Source organism: Electrophorus electricus, chromosome 14 (genome assembly GCF_041902795.1).
Source record: "Electrophorus electricus isolate QZ-2024a chromosome 14, ASM4190279v1, whole genome shotgun sequence".
NCBI lineage: Eukaryota > Metazoa > Chordata > Actinopteri > Gymnotiformes > Gymnotidae > Electrophorus > Electrophorus electricus.
Window position 1 is genome coordinate 12,460,478 of NC_137510.1, and position 25,978 is coordinate 12,486,455.

Genomic DNA, 25,978 nt, shown 5'->3' on the forward strand with positions numbered 1-25,978 from the left:
GTCTTAAAGACTGGAAGATTTCAGTAAAGCAGTTGTGCCAAAACTGTAATTACACCTGAGTAGGCATAGGAGCAGAAAGGGCGTACCAAATAATGTGAGCATTGAACAGTTAGTTTAATATCTAGCTACTATATGGGATGGTGAGTTTTCGTGCACTCTAGCCATTCATTCATGTTTGTTAATAACAAGTGTTGTTGGGAGTCCCCAGGAGTGATCGCAAATGTAAAATAATAAGGTCCTCCACCCAGCCTCTTGCTTTAGGATCCCAGAGTTTTGTGCTCTGCCAGTAAATGGAAGTATTAGCTGTATAAGTCTTTTCTCTGCAACCTGTCTTTGCTTCATTTATTCAGTAATAATTCGAGTAATAAAAGTCAATAAAACGAAACCTATTTTGTTCCTAATGTCAGAAAACGCTCGGGTTTAAGCCTATATGCTAATTTGTCACTCGATGCCGAGATAATAAAAGTGGTACAACTGACATTTCAAAAGAAACGATTTTTTAAATCGGAATATTGTATAAAACGATTAAGCTACTTCAAATACATAACTATAGAACCACAGTCTTGCCAATAAAAAAAACGTTACCTGATTTCTTGAAGGCAACGCGAATTTGAGAGGCAGCTCAATTGAATGTAACACACGGGCCGCATTCTTGTCCAACAGTTATGCCCATGAAAAGTAATAATTCGGTAAATGTGTTATATTTATTTATGTTCAACTACTCTGGAAGAGGGCTGTGAACGTAAATGAGAAGAATAGCATTTGTTATATTTGATTTGATTTTACCCAACTTTGCTGTTAACTGGGGTAAATTAACCACTGAGCCATCACTGCCCCTGTACAACACACTAGGCAGACACATGCCAGGGTTTGAAAAATAAGCAGACAGAAATGTGGGTTTTATCAGTATTTTATTGTTTACTTTCATATACAAAAAGATAAAATTGAAATAATTCTTTCTAGTACTTTTTTCCTCTAACAGTCAGGGTGTAGTTGTTTCACACTGGGCAAATACTACATTCATACTGGTTTATTCTGGCACCAATGCAAAGCAGAAACAACCATATCCCAACGTCTAGGCAAATCTAGTCCAAACTCTGGATACAGAGTTCTAAAATTACCACAGTAAAAAGGAACAATAATCCACTGCAAATTAAAGAACTATGTTACAATGATCTTTAAAAAAAAGTCCTCAGTTCATTACGGCAATACAATGGATGTCTGACTTTCCCAGGGCATTTAATATATATAAAACTTTTTTAACATACTTTTCAATCCAAAAGAGGGGTTACAGCAACAAGCTCAACTCTCTGTATACATTTTGTCTTATACAGATTTTTAGTATATTTGTTAAAATCAGTAGTACAAGCCATCTGTTCTACAATTTTAGCTACAATAGTGAAACATAACCTACAACATGTACATTTCACATATTCTGATATAGAAACAGCACTTAAAATATGACCCCTTGACAAGACAAGTAATAACACCTCCTTCCATCTTCCATGTGCCAACTCTAAGTTCAATTTTTCTGTTTTGGAGATAAAACAGACATAAATAGAGTCACTACTAGCTGGTAACTGTATATTAAACTTTTTTGGGGGTGGGGGTGTTAGCTTTCAACTAAGGGCATTTTGATGGCAAACTCTTGGCAAAAACAAGCTAAGTCACTATCATATTCCACCTTAACCAGATAAATCAAAAAAGGTAGTATTAAGGGGAAGAAGACATTTTTATTATGTATAAAGCAGCGTTATTCAAGAACATTAAAACATACTTAATAGTTAGCATAAAAGTTGCTATTCCACTGAGGGAAGGTTTAACACTTGAGTACTGTTTTTACCATCATCCAGTCTATCAACTCTGCTACACTGACATGAAACACTGTTGTCTTGGAAAATATGAGGTATCAATACATGCCAACACTCTTAAGAATACCCCTCCCTTATACGTACTTGAATAAAAATGATACTGATGGAGAGAATGGAGAATCAAAGACTTGATCACCAAAACTAATGCCACAGTTGTATTGGGGATATTCAAACCACATTCAGCTTGCTTAATGAGGGAGGGGAAAATACTGGAAGCAATCGATTTGTTTCCCTACAGAGTACCATTTATTTGTTTTTCTGTGAGTGGCAAGAGGCTAGAGAAGAAAGTAGTTTTTGAGTTGCCAAGGGGTGCTTCATACATGTTACACCAGTACAAAAGAGGTTCTCCTGTTTATGTTATGATAGTTTACATTTTCTCTGTAGTGTCAATGACTATCCAGCTAGCAACACTGTTTCACATGAGCTCTGAGGTAATCGGTTCCTGAAAACCTGGATCTAAGACTGCATCCAGAGTTACAGCTGGTCACGTTTTAGAGATTTATATTTTCTATATAGCATTTTTGAGAAGTATTACAACAGAAGCAGTGAGTCGGAGGAAGAGTTCGGGGGTGGGGAGGTGGCAATGGTTGCTTCAGCAAGTATAAAAATGCACAGGCACATAAAAACCCCCTCTGAAAATTTGAGGTTTGCAGTGTTCCTGATTTTATAAATGACTACTCTTTCCATGAGGCCATCTTTGATAACATGAACCAGTGAGATACAAAAATGCTTGTACTGGGTGTTCTAAAGCTAAAATGCATATTTAAAGGAATTTGAAGTAGATTCAAATTGACTACCAGGCCTTACCAGGCATACAATTTAAGAAAATTACTTTAGTTGGCACAAAAGCTAAGATGATAACACACTTAGAGAATAGTTATTATTTCTTTAGTGTCAGTAAAGTATGTCATTTTAATTATCATTTGAATAAAGAATTATTTGTGATATTGCATAAAAGATATTCATGTTCATATAAAATGACAGTTTAATTAAAGATGTCAGTTTAATTAAAGGCTTGTTTTAAATCATTAACCTGCTGCAATTAATTTGAAATGCAACTAAGTTGTCTGTAATAAAATACCTATAAACTACACACACATTTTTGGAAACCTATGATCTTCCACAATGCTCTTCAAGTGAACACCACAAAGAAATTATTTTGACATTATACAGACTGAGAATAGCATAAAATCACATTAGTTGTATCTAGAGTATTGGACTTGACGTGCTGTTAAAGAGATAAAAGGGGTATCAAACTCATATCGCAGACACTACTGACAAAAAACAACTGAACTTTGGTTACCCTCTTGCAGATTTAATATGCAAGAATCTTGGCTACATATTTTAAAAAAGGAAAAAAGTGAGTTATCTGAGAAATGCTAATGGACATGAACATCTCTACTATGCTTTATCACACAACTGTAGCCTACAGTAGATCATGAGGACAATGATTTGCTAAGTTGCTTGGGAATCAGTAACAATGCCCAGAAATCCCTTCAGAGAGAACACTACAATATTGCTGTAGATATTGCTTGCTACACTGAGCCCATTCTAAACACCTTGACTACAGTTAGTCACCAGTCACTGGAACCTGAAGAAAGGTGAATCTCCTGAAAGTATCAGTGTCTCTGATCTCATTAGACAAATGCCAAGTAAATGATTAGCCATGATTTGCACAGCATTTTTAGTTTAAGAAACTCATGTCCAAAACTCAGTTTTTTCTGGTGGTGAGATCAGCTTTGGCCAAGGCCATTCATGCATGCCGTCCTGTCCACTGATTTGGCAGTGGACAATTTGATATTAGCAGGAAACTGACCCCAAATAATTTCTTTTAGTATGCCAAAAAAGCAACAAAGTCACCCTCTGCCTGATCAAAAACAAAGTACCAAGTCCATGAGTGCAAAGATGGCCTCTAAAGAGTCTCTCTGGCCCTGGGCTGGCCTGGAGACATTAGTCCAGTGTCAGCGCAAACAGGTCCCCATTACACCCACATCCAACACTGCAGAAGGGAAGTGAAAATCCCGGAGAGAATATATGGCACCATGAAAAAATAATAACTTAAAGCTCTGCTCAGGGTGTAGAGAGGAAATAGAAGCAACCGCTGCAAAGCTTCAGGGTAAGGATTTGAGAACTGAAAGGGAAATTGCACAGAGCATAGGGACACCAAACCTTTATTCCTCTTATTTTCAGTCCTGTAAAAGCCAGTATACCAGTATAATTGTTGCTATATAATAATGTTATTACATTATGACCATGAAACTGAAGAAGCAAGAAATGCTTAGAATTTGGAAAGAAGTAATTTGGTAAGGTTTCTTAGAGTGAGGTAAGTGACAAGACATTTAGCTTTTTTGCCACTTAGCTGCACTGTAATTATTTACATTTTCTTTAGGAGGAAAGGAGAAAACTTTTGACAGTGAAAACCACAATAACATATATTAAAGGATAAACGTACAAAAGATATATTTTAGATTTCAGATATTGAACTAAACTATTAAAGGTTCAATGTCCCTTTAAGCAACAGAGAGGAAAGTCAAAGGAGTAGCCAATAAAAAGGAAGGGGAGGGAGAAAAGAATAATGCCCTGGTCTCATGGATAGGCATAATTCTACAACTGTTTACAGCTATTTACAGGGGTTTAACTATTTATACAACATAACGTGGTAGCACTTCTTAAAAGATTTTGGACTTTTTTTAATTTTTCCAAAACTCCCTAATCTTAAAAGCCAACTTACATCAAAATATAATTACTACAAGTCAACACAACTAACAGAATATATAACAGAAGTCATACACATAGAAAAATCTGAGGTATTTCTGGTTTGAGGTGGTCTGTGGTTCATGAACAATATCTTTTTTTTTCTAACCCTTTTCTTGTTTTGTCCTCTCTCTAGCAATTTTATTGTTTAGAGTTGCTTTCGTTCACCTCGGAAGCCTTGTAATTTGTCTTGACAGTGTTGCGTTTCAAAAAGAATTCTTCTGAGAAATTGTGTGTATAATGCACAGAAGAAACAGAAGAAAAAGAAATATTTCATCTTTGAGTTGATACAGCAGCATTGTGGACATTCACTATTACATTGTGACATACAGAAATGTGAACTCCTGTCTGCCACTTTTAAGACCCCACCCACCCACCCCAAGCCACATGTTTCTCTCTCTCTCTCTCTCTCTCGCACTCTCTCTCTCGCTCTCTCTCTCTCTCTCTCTCTCTCTCTCTCTCTCTCTCTCAAATTAATGCACTTCAGCCACTCTTAAGTGAAGATGAAATGGATTTTTCATGTCTATTGCCCCATGGTGGTGTCTCTAAAATGCCGGACCTAGAAGTTCACGTCACAAAGTTGGTCCCTACGAGAAACAAGTCATACAGAACAGGGACCTGGCAAAAATACATGAACTGAAATCCTTTCTACCAACTGAAACCATTTGTGTGATGAGCATGGTCTCTGCTGATTCAGTCTAGGTCCTTAAATACAGTTATCCAATGTTTGCATGGACTTAGAAAGGATGATTGGGGGGGGGGGGGAGACAAGACAAACCTGTGACAGCAGTTTGAGAGCCAGTTGGATGGAACTTCATTCCTGGCCTGTTCAGTCAAAACTCAATTCCAACCACACTTTTGGCACATGCATCCTTCTCAAACGCTTGCTTATTATCCCTCTCTGACTGATTTACACACACCTATACCTACCCACATACCCAACCCACCCCTCCCCCACACCCACACACACCCACACCCCCTCTTGTCTTGCATGTACTGTTTAGCATTTAAAATCATTAGGGCACCGTTTGACATTTCTCCTTCTATTAATTGGTAGGGATAAATGGCAGTCAGCCCAACCCCCCTGGAACTGGTTACCTGAGAAATAATTCCGTACCAAACTAAATGCATTATTCAAACTCTCAACTTGTTGCCACCATCTCTAAATGAAAGCCAATTTCTATAGCCTAGATTTTCAAATTCTGATATCTACACAAAAATCTGAACCAATCTATCTTCACAGTCACCAACTTCAGCACCACAAACCCAAAATGAGAAAGAAAAGACGAGCTGTCTTCCACCTTTTGTTGTGTTCTAAGACACCCGTTAGTTCCGTAAAAGACACGTTTTCCGTAATTCTGAATAGCACACAGTCAGAGAGGGAAACGGAAACAAAGAAGTCACAAATAAAAATCCCTTGAGGAAGGTTAATTGTGTGTAACAGTCATACTGTTCCTCTAAGGTTTTGCAGCATTGTTGTATTATCCAACATGGCGAAGGGTTGGTTGATGTGTTGGTTGGTTATGACTCAGGCAATCCTGTCCAGAAAGTAGAAATATAAAGAGGGGAAAAAATTAAATTAAATAAAATCAAACACTGAACTGAAGAGGCCGAGGTACCTGCACCTTGTCAGCATTCATAAGTCGGTACCTGAATGCATGTTGCAATGTCCTTTCTTTTTTTTCCTTTTTAAACTTTTGTGTTTTCCTCTCTTCATAAAAATACAGTAGAGAAGTGTGCTGGTAGTATTGATCCAATAATAATAATAATAATAATAATAATAATAATAATAATAATAAAAAAATGTTGAGATAAAATAGCAGCTGCATTCATGTTGTCTGAGATCCGCTGAGTCTGGAAAGACGAGGGTTGCTTCATTTGCTTGTTAGCTTCAGATGGGTTTAGGAGTTTGTCACCTCAAGCAGTACTACAGTGGGACTCAGATACTGGACTCTTTGGGTGGCAAGTCCACATTAGTGACGGAGGTCACCATGGATACGAGGCAGTCGGAGGTAGGTGCACTGGTGAGGCGGCGGATCTGGGAGATGCGCTCCTCAACACAGCCTGCCGACAGCCGAGCCTCAGCGTCATGGTCCCAGCACTCCTCTATGGTCTCACACATCTGCTCTAGACCCTGGTCAACAGACATGCACAGACAGACAAATGTGCACGCACACACGCATGTGAACATACATACAAACGCACATATATAAATAGAAATGCTACATGTGAATGTGTAATGAAAGACTACTGAACCCCATAGCTGGATGTTCTTTCTTGTGCTTATTCAGCTCATCATGCAATGTACTACAACAGGTCCAGTTTAGTGCAGTGGTAAGACAGCAGAAAGGAGGGAGGGAGAAAGCCTGTTCCCAGGCAGCCATGCTTACAGAGTGCTTTAGCCAGCAGTCTTTCAATGCCGGCCGCAGCTTCTTGTGGACCACCACATCCTGCAGGTCTTCCAGGGATGGGTGCTGTCCAATCTCCTCCTCAAAGGGCAGCATGTACTCATCTACTGGGCCTGCAAGCAGAAGCACCAGAGCCAAGTGGCCTTATATATACTTTTTGTCACGAAAAAAAAAAAAAAAAAAAAAAACCTACAACAATCAGATACACTTGTGTTCTCTCATCTCCAAGTTTTGTCAGCAAACAACAGTTACATTAAGCTGATCTGCTATCTTACAGTGCATCTCATTATCCCATTGCTCCCTAACCTAACTGAGCAGAGCATCTCTTGGTCTGTCTGTCTGTCTGTCTGTCTATCTTACTTGTCAGCCACTTCCAGGGCTGTGTTCTGCAACTTTGTGCTGGACAGTGAGTGTGAAATACAACTGTTCATGATTAATAAACAGCAACAGACAATGGTGTTTATAAACTGCAGCTCAGCAAAGAGAACCATTTTGCATATGAACATGTGTTCATATACTTATGCATGAATAAAATTTGTGCCTTAGCAGAATTTTTGCTTAGGGTCCAAGGAAGGTCATGACCCGGTCTGAGAAGCACGCACAGCCCATGGAAGCAGAGAATCCAAGCACAACTGCACAATCACCATGTATGAAATAGTTATACATACCTACAGTTTCAGATACTATAATCTTGCTGCGAATTAAGCAAGCAAACACGCATGCACGCACACACAAAGCCTGTGGCCGTGGTAGCTCAGTGGTTATGGTACTTGACTTGTAATTGGAAGGTTGCTGGTTCAAGCCCCACCACTACCAAGTTGCCACTCTTGGCCCCCTGAGCAAGGCCCTTAACCCGCAATTACTCAACCTGTACTCAAGTCATAATTGTAAGTCTCTTTGGATAAAAATGCATCAATTAAATGCCATAAATTAAACGATCAAATTGCTTTCCCCTGCTAAAAAACTATAAGTCTAGTTAACCAAATAATTAATATTTGTAGTAAAATAGGTTCTGCATCTAGATACTGAGGAAAGTGCTCCTAAAAATGGCAAACGATACCTAATTTTATGTTCGCATCTGCATTTCCAGAAACAGGAAGACTTGCTGGAAACACCACTCAGGGAAGGTGGGAGAACTCACCATCAGCAGCTGTGCAGCGAGACACCAGCTCCCAGAGCACAAGGCCCATGGCATACATGTCGATTCTCAAAAATGCATCACGCTGGAAGTTGATGGCGCCCTCCAATACCTCTGGGGCCATGTACCTCCGCGTGCCAACCTAGCAGCAGTGTGGAAGCATTAGGAGAGTGCTCACAAATTAATTACACAGAAAATCATATATATATTGATATATGGGACATTTCTACACAATAACACAAATCTAATAAATCACTAACATTATGGTCATGCGAATAACTTAACTAGCTTACAGAGCTCACCTCACCTGGTCATACAAGCTCATGCCCATAACCTCACCTGGTCATACACACTTATGAGAGTGACCTCACCTGGTCATACAAACTCATGCCAGTGACCTCACCTGGCCATGTGTGTCCCCCGGTGGCTTTCCTGGCTCAAACTTCACCGCCAACCCAAAATCACCGATGACAGCAGTCAGATCATTTTTCAGTAACACGTTTTTACTCTTAAAGTCCCTGCGGATTAGCACAGCAAACATTTAGACATTTAGCAAACACTAAATGTGGGCCTCTCATTGTAGAAGTCTTAAATCTCAAAAATATTAGTCAAATTAATAACAAGCTGATTGGTTTAAATGCCTCTCGAATACAGTCTTTATAGGCCATGTAGTACCTGTGGGCAATAGCAGGTTTTGGCCCTTCTCCTTTATAACGTGGTACATCCTCATGGAGATAGGCCAGTCCACAAGCCATAGTTTCAGCAATGTGGCACAACTCATTCCAACTTACCACATTGCCCTTCAGATAGTCAGTCAAAGAACCCTGTTGAACAAAGTCACGGAACACCTGAGATCTCTACATGGAGTCACCACATTGCTGTTTGCAAGGATTCTTAAAATCATGTGTTTCATGAATAACAAGGTCCCATATTGTACTATTAACAAAACCACTAGAAATGTTGTGCTTCAGTCTCTAACTGTCTTTGCTTAAGATTGAAGCCTACAAGCACTGAAGTGAATATGAGAGTAAAGAATGCTCAAGTACAATGCTCAAGTTGTAAGAATAAACAAGAATGAAAAGTTTATTGTGCATGACAAGTCTCCTTATTTCTGCAGGTGCCACAAATGGTTTGTCAAAATGTTTGGATAAAGACTCATGAAATATGAGCCCTGATCTTCTTGTGAAATATGAGCCCTGACCTTCTCGTGGAACTCGGTTATGAGCCAAAGCTCCAGTTCCAGGCTGCTCCCACGTTTCTCAGCAGCAATGTAGCGCAGCAGGTTCTCGTGTTTCATCCCTGGTGTGGAGAACATGTCTCGCTCATTCTGCCAAGACTGCTTGTCCTGAAAGGCACAGGAAAAAAAGTCCAAAGAGTTAGTATCAACAAGCATACTGATGACTGCCAAACAGCTCTGAAGCTAGATGTAGAGCAAAATCTAATTTGCTGCTAGCCAGAGAGCATGGACCATTTAATTGAACAGGGGTTTTCTATGTACAGTGGACTCTGAAATGGAGTAATTGAATTCAGTAGTGAAAAAAGACTTTTGGAATGTTGCACACCAAATAGAGAATTAATACAGGAATTGAGCCACATGCACAAACCTGAATAGGGAAGATCTTCACAGCTACATAATCATTCATCATTTGGGCCTTCCATACACAGCCAAAACGGCCCCTCGCCTTAATCTCCAGCAACTGCAGGGGTTTCAGCCCTAGCAGGGGAGATGGAGGGGCTGGACCCGGATCCTGATCAAAGAGAATAACAGACTTTCAGCAAGCTGCTCTGAAGACATAACACTATAGATTTAAGAAAAAAAGAAATATTTTCATGTGCCAAATATAAAACTTCTAACATATATGTTAGAGAACCCATGTGTAAGAATACACCATTTATCACAACTGCTGTACTAGTACAATCATTTTTACTATTATAAACATTTGGTATTTCTATAATTAATAGCACAAAATTATCCACAAATGTGTTCAGCACGTTTTATTTTTGTCTATCCAATTAGCTGTGCAGTGTAATTTCAGTCACATTTAGCCAAACCTCCACTAGATGGAGACAGGCATTAGTAAAGAGATACTGAACAGAGCATCAGTACTTGTTGACTATCAGTCAACCAGAATGCGGAAGGAGCCTAGAAAACGCTGAGAACATGTACACTGTCACAGATTAGTGAGCAGAGAACAGATTCCCACGGGGCAGGGGATGAGAAATACAATAGAGAAAACCTGGAGATAGCAAATGAAGAAGGGGTCATGGATGCTTGACCTCGTTTATGTCAACGTGACCGTAGGGCGGCTTGCGATGGCGGTACATCCAGAAGACCAGCAACAGGGCCACGGACAGCATGGTGATGGGCAGCAGAGAGTAGACCAGCACGTTGAGCAGAGAGAGCGCAGCCGGAGGGGGCTCCATAACTACACCAGAGATGGCAAACAGAGGACACCGCGTTACATGCCGCAGAGGGGAGGGGTGTAGGCAGAAGCAATTCCTAACACCGCATATAAAACAAACTCAGGCTGAAATAGCTGCAGCGATGGTGGCGGCAGTATTGCAAGCTTATAAATACAAATAAAACCTCTCCTCGTTAAACCGGCAAGGACATCTGAGACTCAAGCAACTAGTACACAGCATGGCAGCCAAGGCATGGCATGTTCATGCTATTCACCTGAAAGGGGAACACACTTTTATCTGCCCGAGCTGGTAAACACAGAACGAGCCGGGTTGACAGTATGCATGGCCGTTTACTGGGTTCCCACATTCTGCTGTGACAATCCGGGAGGGGGAAAAAACATTGCTTTAAAAGCTGTGGGGAGTCTAACATTTATAATGCTATATGTCAAATGTGAGGCTAAGGAAAAGTTCATGGGCAACAATCAATACAGAAATTTAAAAGCATGTTGTGTATTCCATAGAGCAGTTTGACCAGGTTGCACCTCTCACGCCTATGTCCATGATGGAGGGGAATGCACCAAGGAAAGAGTGCAATGCTACACATTACGAGCTGTTTGCCATCAGGAGGGATTTACTGGAGCACACTCCACTGCTGCTATTCATTCAGTTCCCCGCTGAATCGAACTTTCAGACGAACCCAGAGTAACAAGGAGAAACTGAACACCAAGAATTATACATATGCATACCTGCCGCTGTAAATCTAGAACAAACAGGTAGATGGTGCTGTGCTTTGGCTGCAGTGTAGAATGGCTCGGGGCCTGCTCACCTGGTCCGCTGACATCGGGCAAGTGTGTGAACCTCTCGTTGCAGAAGCTGCCCTCACAGCAGCAGAAGAACACCTGGGGATTCTCTTCCGTGGCCACACACTCCTGCCTGGGGTTGGGAGGGGGCAAAGAGCTCTCTTAGAACACACTCACTTCCCTGAGCTAGTGCTAAGCAGGGCAGAACTTGGGACTGGATGGATGTTTAATTGTACATGCACTTGGAACCACCTGCACAGCAAAACTGCAAGATTTTGGCTCTAGAGATGGTGGAGGACTGAGAAGACAATTTTAATTTGCATTACTGAGAAAATTGGCATCTCATCAAGAGAAACCCCTGCAAGCTCAGAAATTTCAGATGAGCCTAGAGAACATGGCACTCTGCCCATAAGACAATACTGTGGCACATAAAGCTGGTGGGAACTTCAACCTCCAGCAACCACTAGCACCCACCCTCCACTCAACAAAACAAAGCCCATTAACAAAACATGACAGGAGTACCTTACTGACCTCACTGGGGTGGGTGTGGAGGGATGTAGCACTCAGGTGATGTTTCCACTGAATGAAGTGTATCCTGCATAATGCCCAGTCAGCAGCCTGGACACAGCCTGTTATTGAGTACTGCTCTCTTTGTAAGGCCAACACTGGGCACAGGCCATGGGCCTCACTACAAGGGAGCTGAGAGCTGAGCTGACAGGCCTCAGGGAGACAGAGTGCAGAGCTGGTGCTGCAAACCACGCAAGGCCACCAGCCTTCAAGACTACCACCCACCCACTGACCCCGCAGCCTTGGTTAAGTATGCATTTATGCACAATCAATCCACATTTGGTTAATCCTTGACAACTGGGTTGGCTTATTATTAACCAATTCAATACTTATGTTCAAAAGTATGCATTAGGTTGATCACTTCAGAACCAAATGTGGATTTTACATAATAAATAAATGAATAACTGATACGGATGGCAGTCCTTATGTCCAGGGTAGGGGCTAGTTACTATCCAGCACAATGCCCTGCCGCTCAACTCCACCTCCAGCTGTATGAATATGCATTATCTACGGGTAGCCCTCCCTTTGGTGAGCCACCAAAGATTAGGCAGCCTGGGACTGCTGGAGTAATCTTTTTTAAGCAGCAGTTCTAGTGACTGGCCCACTTACACTTCTGTAACAACTGCAGAGAAATTGTTTTGCTACACTCTTATACTGAGGAGCTATAGAAACGAAGTATTTAGAGGGATTCAGAAGTGAAATTAAATTAATTCTCTTTATATGAGGAACTGCAAACTATAAACAATCTGGAAATATGTATTTGACTGCTGGATTAGAACAAATTTGCAGACCCATGGAGGACTTTTTTTTTTTTTTTCATGAAATCACCATTATACGACATTTGTATCAAGAGACAAGATTCAACTTTCTGGCTCTGCTGTGTCAAATTATCAGTGCATTTTAAGATGTCTGTACCACTCAACTACATGCCAATAATGGATGAATTCTATCAGGCCCAAACAAACACATTTGAACATATGATAAACAGCAAGTGAACTAAAAAAGCAAAAGAACTAAGTCTTCTGGACAACACTTGTTTTCAGCGATTTGTGGGTTAACCATTGCTTCATTTCTCGATTTACAAATGGAATTGTTTTACATAAGACACTCCCAAAGACGTTTCTCCGCCTCTAGGCAGAGGTGGTGCCATGCTTACTGGGCCACGCCTGAGTGGTGTGACTCACCTGTCGTAGCAGTTGAAGTCGTCCAGCCAGCAGCCCTTCTTCACCAGCTCGATGGTGCCTGAGCTGTTACGCCAGGATGCATAGCAGTGCGAGCGCTTGTCCTTCTCCCCCTCGCACCGCTCCACACCACTCTGGTTAGTCTTCTCAATCTCCCAGTTGATGTTATAGTACAAACACTCTCGTGTCTCCACCTCTCCATGGCTGGGTGCTATACACACGCACACACACGCGCACACGCGCACACACGCACACACGCACACACACACAGGATCAGAGTCAGTGAAAACTGACTCTCTTGCAGGTTCTCTTTAGTGGAATTTCTATATCATGTAAAAACCATTATTTTTTATCACAGTTATGACCAATCTTGTCATTTTTAGTGATAACAGAGTGGTCGCGTTTGCCCACTTTGGCCTGTCAAAGACATGCCATCTTGTCCACAACAGCTGTTCAGTTTTTACAAACTGGTTTGCTCCAACTCCTGCAGTTCAGCAATGAGAAATACAACTTGGGTCTGTTTCAGATGATGTCTTAGCCCCTACTTGAAACTGCCACATTCTCTCCTCTGAGCTTATTCAATGTCTGCACTGAGCGAGGCTGAGGAACAGTGAGGCCTCCTATCCTGACAAAAACCCAACTCTGGTTCCCTCTTTTGTCAATGCAGTTGATTTCGAATACCACTGATAGATACTGATAATATTAACAAAGCCTACATGGCTAATCATGAAAGCAGACCCAATACACTCTGTAACTCTCGAACGAAACAACATAGAAGTACACAAACAGAAAGAAAAGAAAATCAGTGCCCCTCAAGTCAGTGGTGTTCTAGGAAACAGAAGGTGTTGGTAGATCAGAACAGTACAAATACGGAGACAGCTGAGGAGGTGTGTGGCACTCTGAGGCTGAGGGAAAGTCAGCTGGAACTGACCTTCACCTTCCAGTTCATAAAATCTAGAAAAACATGTATGCAATTATGATTCTGTCAGCAAGGCATATCTACCACAAGTTGAAATCCACCCTAGTAACTGCCAATAACCTGGGCCTCTACAGAATTCAAACATTAATAAAAATAAATAGATAAATAAAAACATACCATACTATAGATATTCTCTGCTGGGTCACTTGAAGCCATTAATGTGAAATTTTAAACTTGATGAAACACTCCGACCAAGCTTCTGCCCACATTATGTCGGCCTTTCTATCTTCTCACTGAAGTGCAATACTGGGACTGAACTGACCTCGAGCCATCACTCAAGGCCAAAATCTCCAAGCACGGGAGCCTATGGGAGGACAGCGAGACCTCTCAGTAATGAAGTGAGCGACCCAAGACCGGCATTTAACTGACTGGTGTGCAGCAGTTCACCGGAGAGGCGCCATGTGTGAGGACACGTTTACCAGAACACAAAGCTCAATTGCAGGAGACACCGCTGGGGTAGGAGGACTCTGGTGCTACCACTGCTTGCTGACAGATGTATGCTGAACAACCAAGGCTCTCTGCTGACCCAACCAAGAGCAGGAGCCATAGAAAATAAGCAAAAACAACTTCAAATGTTTTCCAGTAGGAGAACGTCTGACATGGTCAGGGTGGCATGAAGTAATGAATTACACTGAGAGCGGATAATAGCAGATTTCAGTTCGGCAGAGATTCCACACCAGTGTCCGATCTGCTGGGCTGCGCTGCAGGGACAGCGGTCAGACAAGGATACTGTGTCCTTGTGGCAGCCCAGCCAAGGTGGAGTCTGGGGGCGGACGGCAGCACCGCACGTGCACCAGAGTTCCGGGGAGGAATCACCTTTTCATGCTGATCCAAGATCAACAGCTGTCAGGAAGATTTTTTCAGAGGTAAACTGTAGAGTTGGAAGGTTGGAAAACATTGGATGGTTTGTTCTTTTTTACATAGCTGCATAAGCGGTGTTTGAAATGTATGAATGCTGCTAAATAAAGTTATTTACACTTAGGTTTATTTAAATTATTCAAATCAATGCCATTAATTAGCTTATATGCATAAAATAAAGCATGCCTAGAGAAGAAATAAAATCAACAGCATATTTACTCCAGAGTGAATAGACAAGAATCTGAAACACAGTGCAAGTAAAATACAAAACACACTGTCTGTATCCGCAACTCAAACTGCTCATAAGATCGATAGATCGATAGATAAAACTGCCCCACGACTCCCTACTCATGTATAGCGTGTGAGAGGAGAGCTGTCACACTGGGTGCCAAAGCTAGCATCACAGCGCACTGAGAAGCAGCAGTGAGAAAGCTCAGATGGAACAGCAGGGCAGTGAGCTGTTCATCCACTGCCTGGCGGAGACCTGCATGTGTGGAGCCTGTGTTTACTATACAACACCAATTTGGCAGCAGCAGCCATGGCAGATGTTCTCACCAATCTGTGCGTTGCGGTTGCTAGGCGATGGTGAATGTGGGAGTAGCAGTGTCTCCTCATCCCCCTAGACAAAGCCTTTTTTCAGTGAATTGCGCACAAGCACACGCTTGCGCACACCACACATATCTGCACACAAAACAGTGCTGGGCTGGGTTATAAATAAGGAGGAGCAATGACGGTGTAGGATTGGGCCATGATAGGATGCCATCGTCCAGGGCTTGCCGACATCACAATGAGCCAGTATCGTGAACCTCCATTTAAACCTACATTTAATTCATGACTTTGGCTATGAAGGTTTTTTCCGTGTGAACTTAACATTAAAATTTTTAGCCATTGCCTAATAAACTGATGAGGTGCTTTAGTAACTGCTTTATTTTAAACAGAGAACATCAAACAATGTCATACTAGTTTTAAGTAATTAAAACAACAACAACAACAACAACAAAAACATGGTATTTCTTTGCAAGGTCTCAATAGTAATGAATGTATTGATGTAATTTACTGCAATAATGCAATGTATTATGTAATTAATTCATAGTCACTGAAATATCAAAGATGTATATAAATGTTTTGTAGTTCCTCTGTAACACTGCTGCAACTCCCAAATTTTCCCCCAAGCCCCCTGCAATGTCATCATCCATCGCGATTTTCCCTGCAGACATCATCACATGCCGTTACACAGATGTCACCCAACCCAATGCCAGCATGTTGTGGGTGCTGATGTGCTATAGTGTGCATGCTAAAAGCACCCTGTCTCATGCCAATGTGCTGTTGGTATTTGTGTGCTACATTGTGCCTGGTAAAAGGACGCTGTCTCAGCACTGGGTTCTACTCTGCATTCAGAGCCCTGTGTTACAGGCTGGCCATGGGGAGGCCCTGGCTAATGGCCAGAGCAGATGTCAGAGACACAAAGGGGAGCATGTCCTAAAAACATTACTTCAGGAAACGGACCCTTTGAGAAGCATGTTAGTGCCACTGCTCGGTGTGGACATTATGTGGCAAATATAATTTTAGTGGAACCAGGCGTTTTTTCCTGCCCATTTACATCAACTGCCAGAAGGGTTCTCTAGTGGCTGTTCTCTCATTCTCACTCCAATTCACACTGATTTTGTGTGTGTCACGCACACCCACACCCATCCACACCCACTCACACCCACACACCCCCCCTCTTTCCTTTCCAAAACAAGTCAACAAAAATTAACACTCCAAAGTAGATCTAAACTGGTTAATGTTGCAATTATTGTCATTAAAAAGTTTTAAAACTGTGCACTGAACATAGCTTTAAAACAGTCCAGCATGTCATGGTGAATTCATGTCTGTTTTTAGTTTAGTAAAAAGGCTAGGCTTCTAGGGCAGGGCTGCATGCACTCAGCATCCATGGCAAATGTCATCAGTTCCACTGCAGAAAGTGGACCAAGCCACTAGGATGCTAGGACTGGGATTTACTGGTGAAGTTTGCCAGTACAGACAATACACACAGCAGCTCTCCTCACTGCTCCACACTAGCTAGCTGCCATCTCATTACATTTCAGAGACAGTAACAATCTGATACCACGTATCGGAATCGGATAAATATCAAATAATGCTGGATATCGGTGGAAAATGATCCAATACCATCATAGCCTTAATATAGCGCAGCAGTGCACTACAGGACATGTGATAACCATCGGGTTAGTTTGAGCACAGTTTATACACTGTCCGTAACTGTTTTCTTCACAGTATCGATTAAAATTATCATAAGGCTTGCATTGCTACCATATAGTGTTGATATCCTTGTGTTTGGGAACAAGTATGCCTTCAAGTGAGAGCATTTAAAAGAGACAAAATAGCATGCTGCAGTGTTTACTGCCACAGATCCATGACCAACGGTGGGACTTATTTATGAAATTTTTTTTTAAACAAAGACATTCAATGTTTTTTCCAGTTTGGCTGTGAAGTAAAGAAAGTTCAGGGTCAGGAAAAGGAGAAAGAGCAGCAGAAACCTGATAGAAACTGAGCAGGAAAAAGGAGAACGCTCCTCCAAGTTTACTATTAGCCTACTGAGTTTCAAGGCAGACTGGAAAATGAGAATAAGAAGCTGGTGAATAAGTTAATTTAAGATAACTCCATCCCTATGTTATGTTTTCAGATAGAATAATTATATTGTAATTATCAGATTACATTTTTGTTGATTTTAAGACGAGGTTGAGTGAATAGAGTAGAGTAGTACAGGTAGCCCCTCACCGTGTGCTCACTTAGTGTCTAGTGTATAAGGGGAATTTAGTGGGCAGGATAGCAATTTACCACTGAAATTCACAAAACGAGTAATTATAAAAGTCAGTATTACGTTGATGTGGAATTCCAGTTGCATTCAGTAATGAGGGGGAAAATGTACACGAACTATATAAAAAAAAATTCAGGAGTCAAATGAGGCAACCATACTAAGCATTTACATTTACGGCATTTAGCAGAGTGAGTGTGTATGTGTGTGTGTGTGTGTGTGTGTGTGTGTGTGTGTGTGTGTGTGAGTGAGTGAGTGAGTGAGTGAATGAGTGAATGAGTGTGTGAGTGAGTGCTGGGAACCCAGCAGGTGATGATGGCCAAGGCAATAAATAGTATGGCATATAATGCTGTATGCCACTGGAAGGAAAAAATGTTTAAAATGCCTTAGTCTTGTAAAGAAAGTTTTTATATTATATCATAATACATCTCATACACGAAAAAGGCCGCAATAAGTTTCACCCAAACAACTGAACCATAGCTCCACAGTGGTTCTTATTGAAATATAATCAGATCGATATCAACATAGGGCGACATTCAAATGCAAGATATCGATATTGTAATCAGTAAAGAAAAATTGGCCATCTATTACATTTGGAACATAACAGTGTTAAGTGTTAACCAGTTCATAGCTGCCAGTGGCCTTCCCCACTGCTGTTACCCACAACAACAGGTCTAGCACAGAGTTACCATCGTCCAAAAGCACACTTACTTCAAAATGCCCTTTTCCGCTGCAGCAGGAAGGATCCTTACACAGTTGAACAGTAATCACAGTCAAAATGGGGAAAAGAGAAGTAATCACATATGTCCATTTTATCCATGGGAAATATCCATTAATAATTATTCAACTATTCAAACACAAGCTACATTCTGGTAAAAAAAAAAATTTAAAGAAAAAATAAAGTGTTAAAAATCTACAGAACTAACTTCTGTTGAAATTCTGAGGATTTGTTATGTTGTATATTCATTTAAAGATGACATTATGTGCTGCCTTAAGGTAATGGTCATAATTTATAAGTTCAGAACAGTAAGCTTTTAAGTAAACAAATAAATGCAATATAGAAGATAAAGAACTCTCAGCCTCCAATCCTATATATATGCCCAAGAATAACAGAGGGACAGTGATATTTATTTGTTACTTAATTCAGCAATAATTCAGTCATCCAAAAATCAGTGCTGTACCACAGAACCCATACCGTGTGTGCGTGTGTGTGTGTGTGTGCGCGTGTCTGTGAGAGAGATATCTGGAATTCATTTTTCCATAAAAACTGCAGTACTGTGTAAGCACACAGACCTTGAAAACACACCTCAAATACCACTCTGACATTCCTGACAAGACCTTGCACTGTAATTGGAAACAGATGCAGCAAACTACAAAACAGAAGTTGTTGCTTCATTAATCCAAGCAAATTGAAAATTTCAAACAAGTTTCATCTTATCTTGTTTGTGTATAAGCAGTAAAGTGGAATTCAACCCATGCACATTTGAGCATCATAAAACTAAAACGAAAAGTAACAGAAATATGCAAACGCTACACATTCAGAACCATACCTCTGGTGACATTCACTTTCAAGAAAAAAACATTCCGGGTCAAGACAGTGACAATAACGTCAATAAATTCAACAGAACATCAGATCAGGGTTATCTTTGGGCTGTTCTAAACACACAGCCTTCTGAAAGTCCTCATACATTTCCAATCCAAGTGTGTCTCGCATGTACCCTCATCAGCTCCAGAAACAAATGAATAATTTCCAGTGTGACAATGGCCCTCGGCTCTCGCCATTTTCAATGTTCCATTTAAATCCTATGTGCTCTATAGATTAGGTCATTCTCTTCTGCTCTGAAAGCCTAACTGATTCACTTGGATAATTCCAAGTGCCATATGTAATCTTTACTCTGGAATGAGAGTGGAGTGGAGAGATTATGGCAGATGAGCATTCTGTCAGCACCTCCTCTCAACAACAGGCCTTTGGCATGGATGCCCAGACCACATGAAAAGACTGTGGTTCACCAGTGCGGTCATGATTCACCACCAACTGAATGAAGTTACAACAGCTTGTAGCTGCCATTGGTGTGATTTTATTCCAAGAGAGTATACACAGGCTGTATGCAATATTTTTTAATATTATTATATATTTATATATATATATATATATATATATATATATATATATATATTTATATATATATATATATATATATTATATACACACACACATATATATATATAAATATATATATATATATATATATATATACACACACACACACACACACACACACACACACACACACACACACACACACACACACACACACACACACACACATACATTATATATATATATATATATATATATATATATAAATAAAACACACACACACACACACACACACACACCTTTTTACAAATGAGGTAAAAAGAGAGCGTGCAGCACATATACTGTCAACCCTCTGGGACTAAATTTAATCCCTCCCATCTTCCAACCTGAACACACCAACAGTTTGTGCCATTATTTGGTTAATGTTATAACGTACCTTTTTAACGCTTATGCTTTCAAACACACATGTATACTAATAATAAAGGTCTAGTGGAAAATAGAACTCATGGTAGTTATGGAAACTGCCAGTTATGTTCTGCATTTATGCCAAGTGTGTTTCTCTAGCAATCTACACTCCCCTGAAACACTGAAGGTTAATTAAAAAAAAGAATATTTCAAGCCAAGATCTTTGAAGATCCAGAACTGAGAAGGACAGTTTTTTGGGATTCGATTTTATATGCCTAATCACAGTGTAACTCACTCTGCAGATACCAGCATGGTGGCTTTAATACATATAATTAATTTTTAAAATGACCACCCAGTTTTTGCTGTAAAATATCTTATAATTAATGAACATTTCTGTGTAATGCTACTCATCATTGTGCAAGAGTGTGAGATTGTGAGGAAGCAAGGTATATGGAAGATGTATGTGCTTCCACACATGTTAAAGCACTACATTATGATTGGTTTTTAATGTGTAGTAGTTTCACACAGAAGATCAGCGGTTACCCTTCATATACATCATCCTTAAAAGGGATCTGTCCATGCAAGAAACTATGATTCATCACTCCTGCTTTTGAAGCCCACACAGATGTGTAGCACATCAAATGCTTTTTAAACTTTGCACCTTTTTTTATAATCTTTTTTTCAACCAAAGGAGACACCTCACTGACGGGAAGACAAAGGCCTGCTAGTACCCGTTTGTCTGCCCGAGCAGTGGAATGGCTGCAGGCAAACTATTGATAGGAGTCTGGAATGAAAAGTCATTTCTGCTTGTTTAGAAACAGTTCAGCTCACACAGAGTCTTCATAAATCGACTACTTGCAGTCTTTTCATGTCGTAGTGTCTCATTAAAAGCTACTGGTCAACTTGAGGTTATGATGAAAACAGGAGGCTTGTTTCTTCATTTTATTCTGAACGAGATGCAAACAGAGGGCAGGGGGAAAAAAACAACCACTGATAATATTTTTTTAAATAGACTTTCTGATCTTGTTACAGCCCAGAAAGGAACTGAAGCTAAAATGCATCTCAATGCTTCATGTGAGGCATCCATGATGATATAAACTGCAGTGTTCACTAATCTCTGTATTCAATCATTATAACTGTCAGGCTATGTATGAAAGACACCACCCTCCTCCCCATTTTGGAGCAATCAAAATCCCCACTGGGTACTGTCAACACAGAAAACCATGGCACAGTATATCACCAACAGTACAATACCAACAGCACGTCTACAGCAATTCTGCATCACCAACAGTACATCACCAACAGCACCTCGCCCACAAGGGTGGCCTATGTCACCAACAGTAGTTCACCACAAGCCAAGCATAAAAGCATGTTCTGTCACATAAACAGGAACCTACACATCCATGTGGGCTACAAAAACAAGAATTATGAATCACATTTTATACTGTGCATTCTCTGCAAAAAAAAAAAAAATGCACAGAACCTTTTTAAGGCCTGCCTATTGGAAGAACAACCTCTGACCTTTACATTAGAAACACAAGTACCATTAATTTGATAAAGTTTTTTCTGCCTCCAAATTTTTAACTCCAAAAACTCAGCCTACTTCAACGTCATGCCTTTCAGAAATGGCGAAACTCGGAGGACCGCTCGGATTGTATAAATAAGCTCCAGCGTGGAGGAAGGAACGCCCTGGGTAGCTGTGCACCACCCCATCCCTGTCCTGCCTTAGGCCCTGGGCTGAGCTGCTTCCAGGTCTGCTGCCTCTGCTTGCATGGGGGCCCTATCAGAGCAGTGGAGGGTCTGCTTGTTCTTGGCACAAAGCTTACCTGCATGACCCCAGCAGGGAGCATATCCAGCTCTGCTTTATTCTCCCTCTCCGACAGCATGCAGGGGGGGGGGGGGTAGAGTGGTAGTCCCTGTGACGCACCTGGTGATGGAGGGAAAAGGTGGCTTCTGCTGGGCTGCCTGAGGCAACTATCCAGAGGGTCACACAATGACAGGGACTTCTGGGGAGTTAACCAGCAACAGAGGCGCATATTTGCCTGGTCGACTCTTCTGTGATAAATAGCTCTGGAACCTTATTACCGCTGAACATGGATAATGAATTGCTACCAGCGTGGGTGATCTCAGTGCTTGTGTGCTTTGATGCCATATTTTTCACTATCGCTCACTGTGACATGTTGAGATCTTGAAGAGGCTTTCCATCATTTATGTGCAGAAACCTCTGCTACGACTCTCGCTCCATGGCCACTATGCTGATGGGAGGTGTCTCCTCTGGCACGATGCAATGTACTTAAATGTATCAAGACTGATTGCAAACACCGTGAAAGGGCTGTAAATAAGAATGCAATATTATTAAATAATATTCAACTCTGGGTAAAGTCTCACAGTTATAACGTGACTCTACATAAGGTATAAGCAAGAGAGGGAGAAGTTAAAAGAACTAGTAGGAAGATGTGAATTTCCAGAGCCTCAGGCCCATTAAGCACAGGGCATGTCCTTAGTCCTTAATGCAAACCTATAAATTTATTCACCACAGCTGTCTAATCTCCAGAAGCACATGAGAAGTTAATTATCAACATCTGGCTCTAAACATCTTTAGAAGGACCATAGAGAAAGGCAACATAAATATAAACCCAACAGCCAGATGGAGGGAGATAGAGAGACAAAGAGAAAATGAAAGAAAACGAGAGAGAGAGAGAGAGAAAGGGAGAGTTGTGTGCACTGTCTTGCATTGACAGTGATGGAGAAAAAGACTGCCATTGTTAGCCTGAAGTCCATTAATGCATTCATAGAGGACAGAATACAAAGGAATGCCTTGGAACAGGGATTCTACCATTCATTCTGCTCCAGTGACCAACTTCTGTTATAATGACACTGTAGAAATATTTTAACCCCAGGATCCGTGCTGCACGACTGGCATACAGACAATTAAGAAAAGGAATTACTCTTATATTCTTCTCCACTGAAATTCCTTCATAGCTCTACTGACATTATGGGACTGTATCTAATCTGTCTTCAAAAAATACAGACCAGCCTACATTTCCCTAGCCATGGGATCTGACAATAAAGGACTAAAGGTACCAGAATGTTTTTCCAACCCAAATGAGGCAACATGAGAAATTGTAAAGAAACATCATAAAATGTAACAAGCTTAATTTTGGGGCTTAAAAACATTGTTCACCTGGACACCACTGAAAGAGCCTGTCACCCTGTAAGATTTTGTTTGTCTATACCAATCAGTTTGATGTACATTGTGGCAAATATTGTTACAAGATCTTGCTAAAGTACTGTGATGAGATACTGATGGCTAAACTCCTTCCTGTAATGCAATCTAGATGTATATGACAAAAGGAGAGAGAGCAGCTGACAAAAATGACAGTCCAAAAGTAGCAATGCAGACTAGGGAAATTCTCAAATGTGACCTTTTCACAGATAAAAATCCCTCACTTTCAAGTATCTTATAAGGATGAAGCCCTTAGAGAAAGTCAAACCACTAGTTCCACATTGTCGTTTACCACCACTTAGAACCAAAAAAATGTCCAAAAAATTTAGTATACAAGCTTTACTTGGCAACCCTAGCCAGAACGAGAACTCTGGACAACAACAAGGTCTTATTATAGGGCCCTTAAATCCTCCTAATCCAGAAATATCTAAAGGTAAGGGAATCTTTTGCTTATTTAAAAGGGTCTGGTTCTCACTTCTTGTCCACAGTCTATTATATGATGGCAAAGGCCATGAGGCACTTTGTTATGACACAAACATGTTAAAACACACACAGGTGTTGAGGGCAAGGGTAAGGCCTAAGAGTTATCTTCTGACTTGTTCAACCCTTGCAAAATGTTGCCTATTATGTCCCATCCTCCCCAAAAAACATCTTAGCATCAAAATGTATTTGTACACCACAGCAAATTATAGAAGATCTGCCCTCAATATGCCAACATTACATGCCAACATTAATTAGTAGTGCTCTAAAATAAGCATTGATCATGCTCCAAAAAAGTATGCTATACTTTTCCTTGCAAGGAGCAAAAATGCAATAAAACAGAAATAAAGTATTATCAAATTAAAACAAAGTCATAATATGAATTAATGGGATTTTTCACATGTCCAATGTCAGTGATTGCAACACCACAGCAAAGCATCATCTGGATATCACAATCTACAAACACATGCCGACATGCTTCCAGCATGGTCCAAGAGGAAAGCAAGCAACATAGATCAAGTCTGCCACACTACGTCACTCCACAGAGCAGGGTGTAATCACATTCCTCCAACAGCTCGATGGATGAATGGGGACATCTGTGAATACATCATCTGCTCTAAATTTATCTCCATTGCCTTCTTGCAGGCTCCTTTATAAATCTATCAGCGACTACAGCAGTGATCATCTTTATAGGTTCTTGTATACTCATGGTCATGCCATGAGAAAAACAGTAAATATGCTCAGAAACACAACGTGCTGTGTTTGTCCTTCACACAGCCAAAAGCTCGCCATACACAAAGTCAGGATTATTAAACATGCACTTGACATGAAACATGACCAGTATTAACACTGTGTACGAGTGGAATGTTAGGGCAAGTGATAATATTTACTAATGAAGAAGGTGACAGGAAGAGGCTGACAGCCAAGAAAACAAAAACACCTACACTGACAGCCTCATAACAGATTTACTCGAAACTCTGCAAGGCACATCCTCCTGTGTTCTGCAATGACACCTAGAAATAATAGCACTAGAGTTCAAGGCCAGGGAATTCCCAGACTTAACATAAGGCCTGTACAGGCAATGACCCAGACTCAGCACATGCTGCCATGGACATATGTCTCATGCTTTGAGCATTTTTACATTTGTGCATTTGGCAGACACTCTTATCCAATGTAAAATTTAATCATATTATAGAGGTAGGTAAATGTAATGCTGGTAGTCTTGCCCAAGGACTTATAATGACATAGCATGGTACACTTGCTCAGGCAGAGGACTGAACCCCAGTCCCCCATAGGAGAACGAGCAATGATACACACTACACTATACCAACCACTTTCAGTAGCTGGGATTTGCTGCATGAGTACATGGCCTAGCTTTACATATTTTATTTTCAACATTGTCTGTTTAGTCTAAAAGCAATCTCTATACGGATGTCATGTTCACTGTAGCTTACATAAAACATTAAGTAGTGGATACATTATTCATGTTACTCTAAATGACCCATTACAACAGCTGTCAGAAGAAAAACAAACCTTAAAGTTCTCTCAAGCGATCGATTATCCTTATTCATTGAGATTTAGGTGGTCTAGAACTGGTGTGTGAGACTGGTGAACTGTGAGATGTGAAATGTGTCTTGAAATGGTCTCGTAAACATAATGATTACATACTAATCAGACAGGCCAATATAGAGCATATCTAGACCACATTAACTATTAAAATAAACAGGACAGATCGTTTTAGCACATTTTAGCCACAGATATTTGGCAATATGGGTGTAACGTGTTACCACACAAAACTTGTCTAAAGAGTTTAAATGAGAACGGTAGACATAAAACACATCTGCTTGGAAGAAAGGTTCATATGATGGAAGTATAGAGCTGGAACCTGTTATTTGAATAAAATCATGAGAATTTTAACAGAATTGTGACACGCTCCTGACATCTTATTTTTTTGGTGTAAGGTAGTCAGGACGGATGTCTTAAGTCTGTTTT

The 25,978-nt window shown here is 40.7% G+C and overlaps 1 protein-coding gene across 2 annotated transcripts in view; it reads right to left on the reverse strand.

Annotated features, from left to right (window-relative positions):
• Positions 1-894: 894 nt before the first annotated feature.
• The window catches only part of acvr2ba (activin A receptor type 2Ba), a 38,010-nt gene continuing 12,926 nt past the window's right edge, over positions 895-25,978 (reverse strand). The window contains exons 2-12 of one of the 2 annotated variants that reach the window (XR_014116917.1): positions 13,126-13,333; positions 11,401-11,507; positions 10,449-10,597; positions 9,776-9,919; positions 9,373-9,516; positions 8,847-8,995; positions 8,575-8,689; positions 8,175-8,313; positions 7,016-7,146; positions 6,276-6,759; positions 895-6,163 (exon numbers count right to left, since the gene is read on the reverse strand). Coding sequence is in view for 1 of the 2 variants with exons in the window: in XM_035531183.2 (XP_035387076.1) it covers positions 6,565-6,759; positions 7,016-7,146; positions 8,175-8,313; positions 8,575-8,689; positions 8,847-8,995; positions 9,373-9,516; positions 9,776-9,919; positions 10,449-10,597; positions 11,401-11,507; positions 13,126-13,333 (1,481 nt within the window). In the remaining variant the exon portion in view is untranslated. Of the gene's footprint in view, positions 6,760-7,015; positions 7,147-8,174; positions 8,314-8,574; positions 8,690-8,846; positions 8,996-9,372; positions 9,517-9,775; positions 9,920-10,448; positions 10,598-11,400; positions 11,508-13,125; positions 13,334-25,978 lie in introns of both variants that reach the window. The other variant, XM_035531183.2, reaches the window with a different exon arrangement.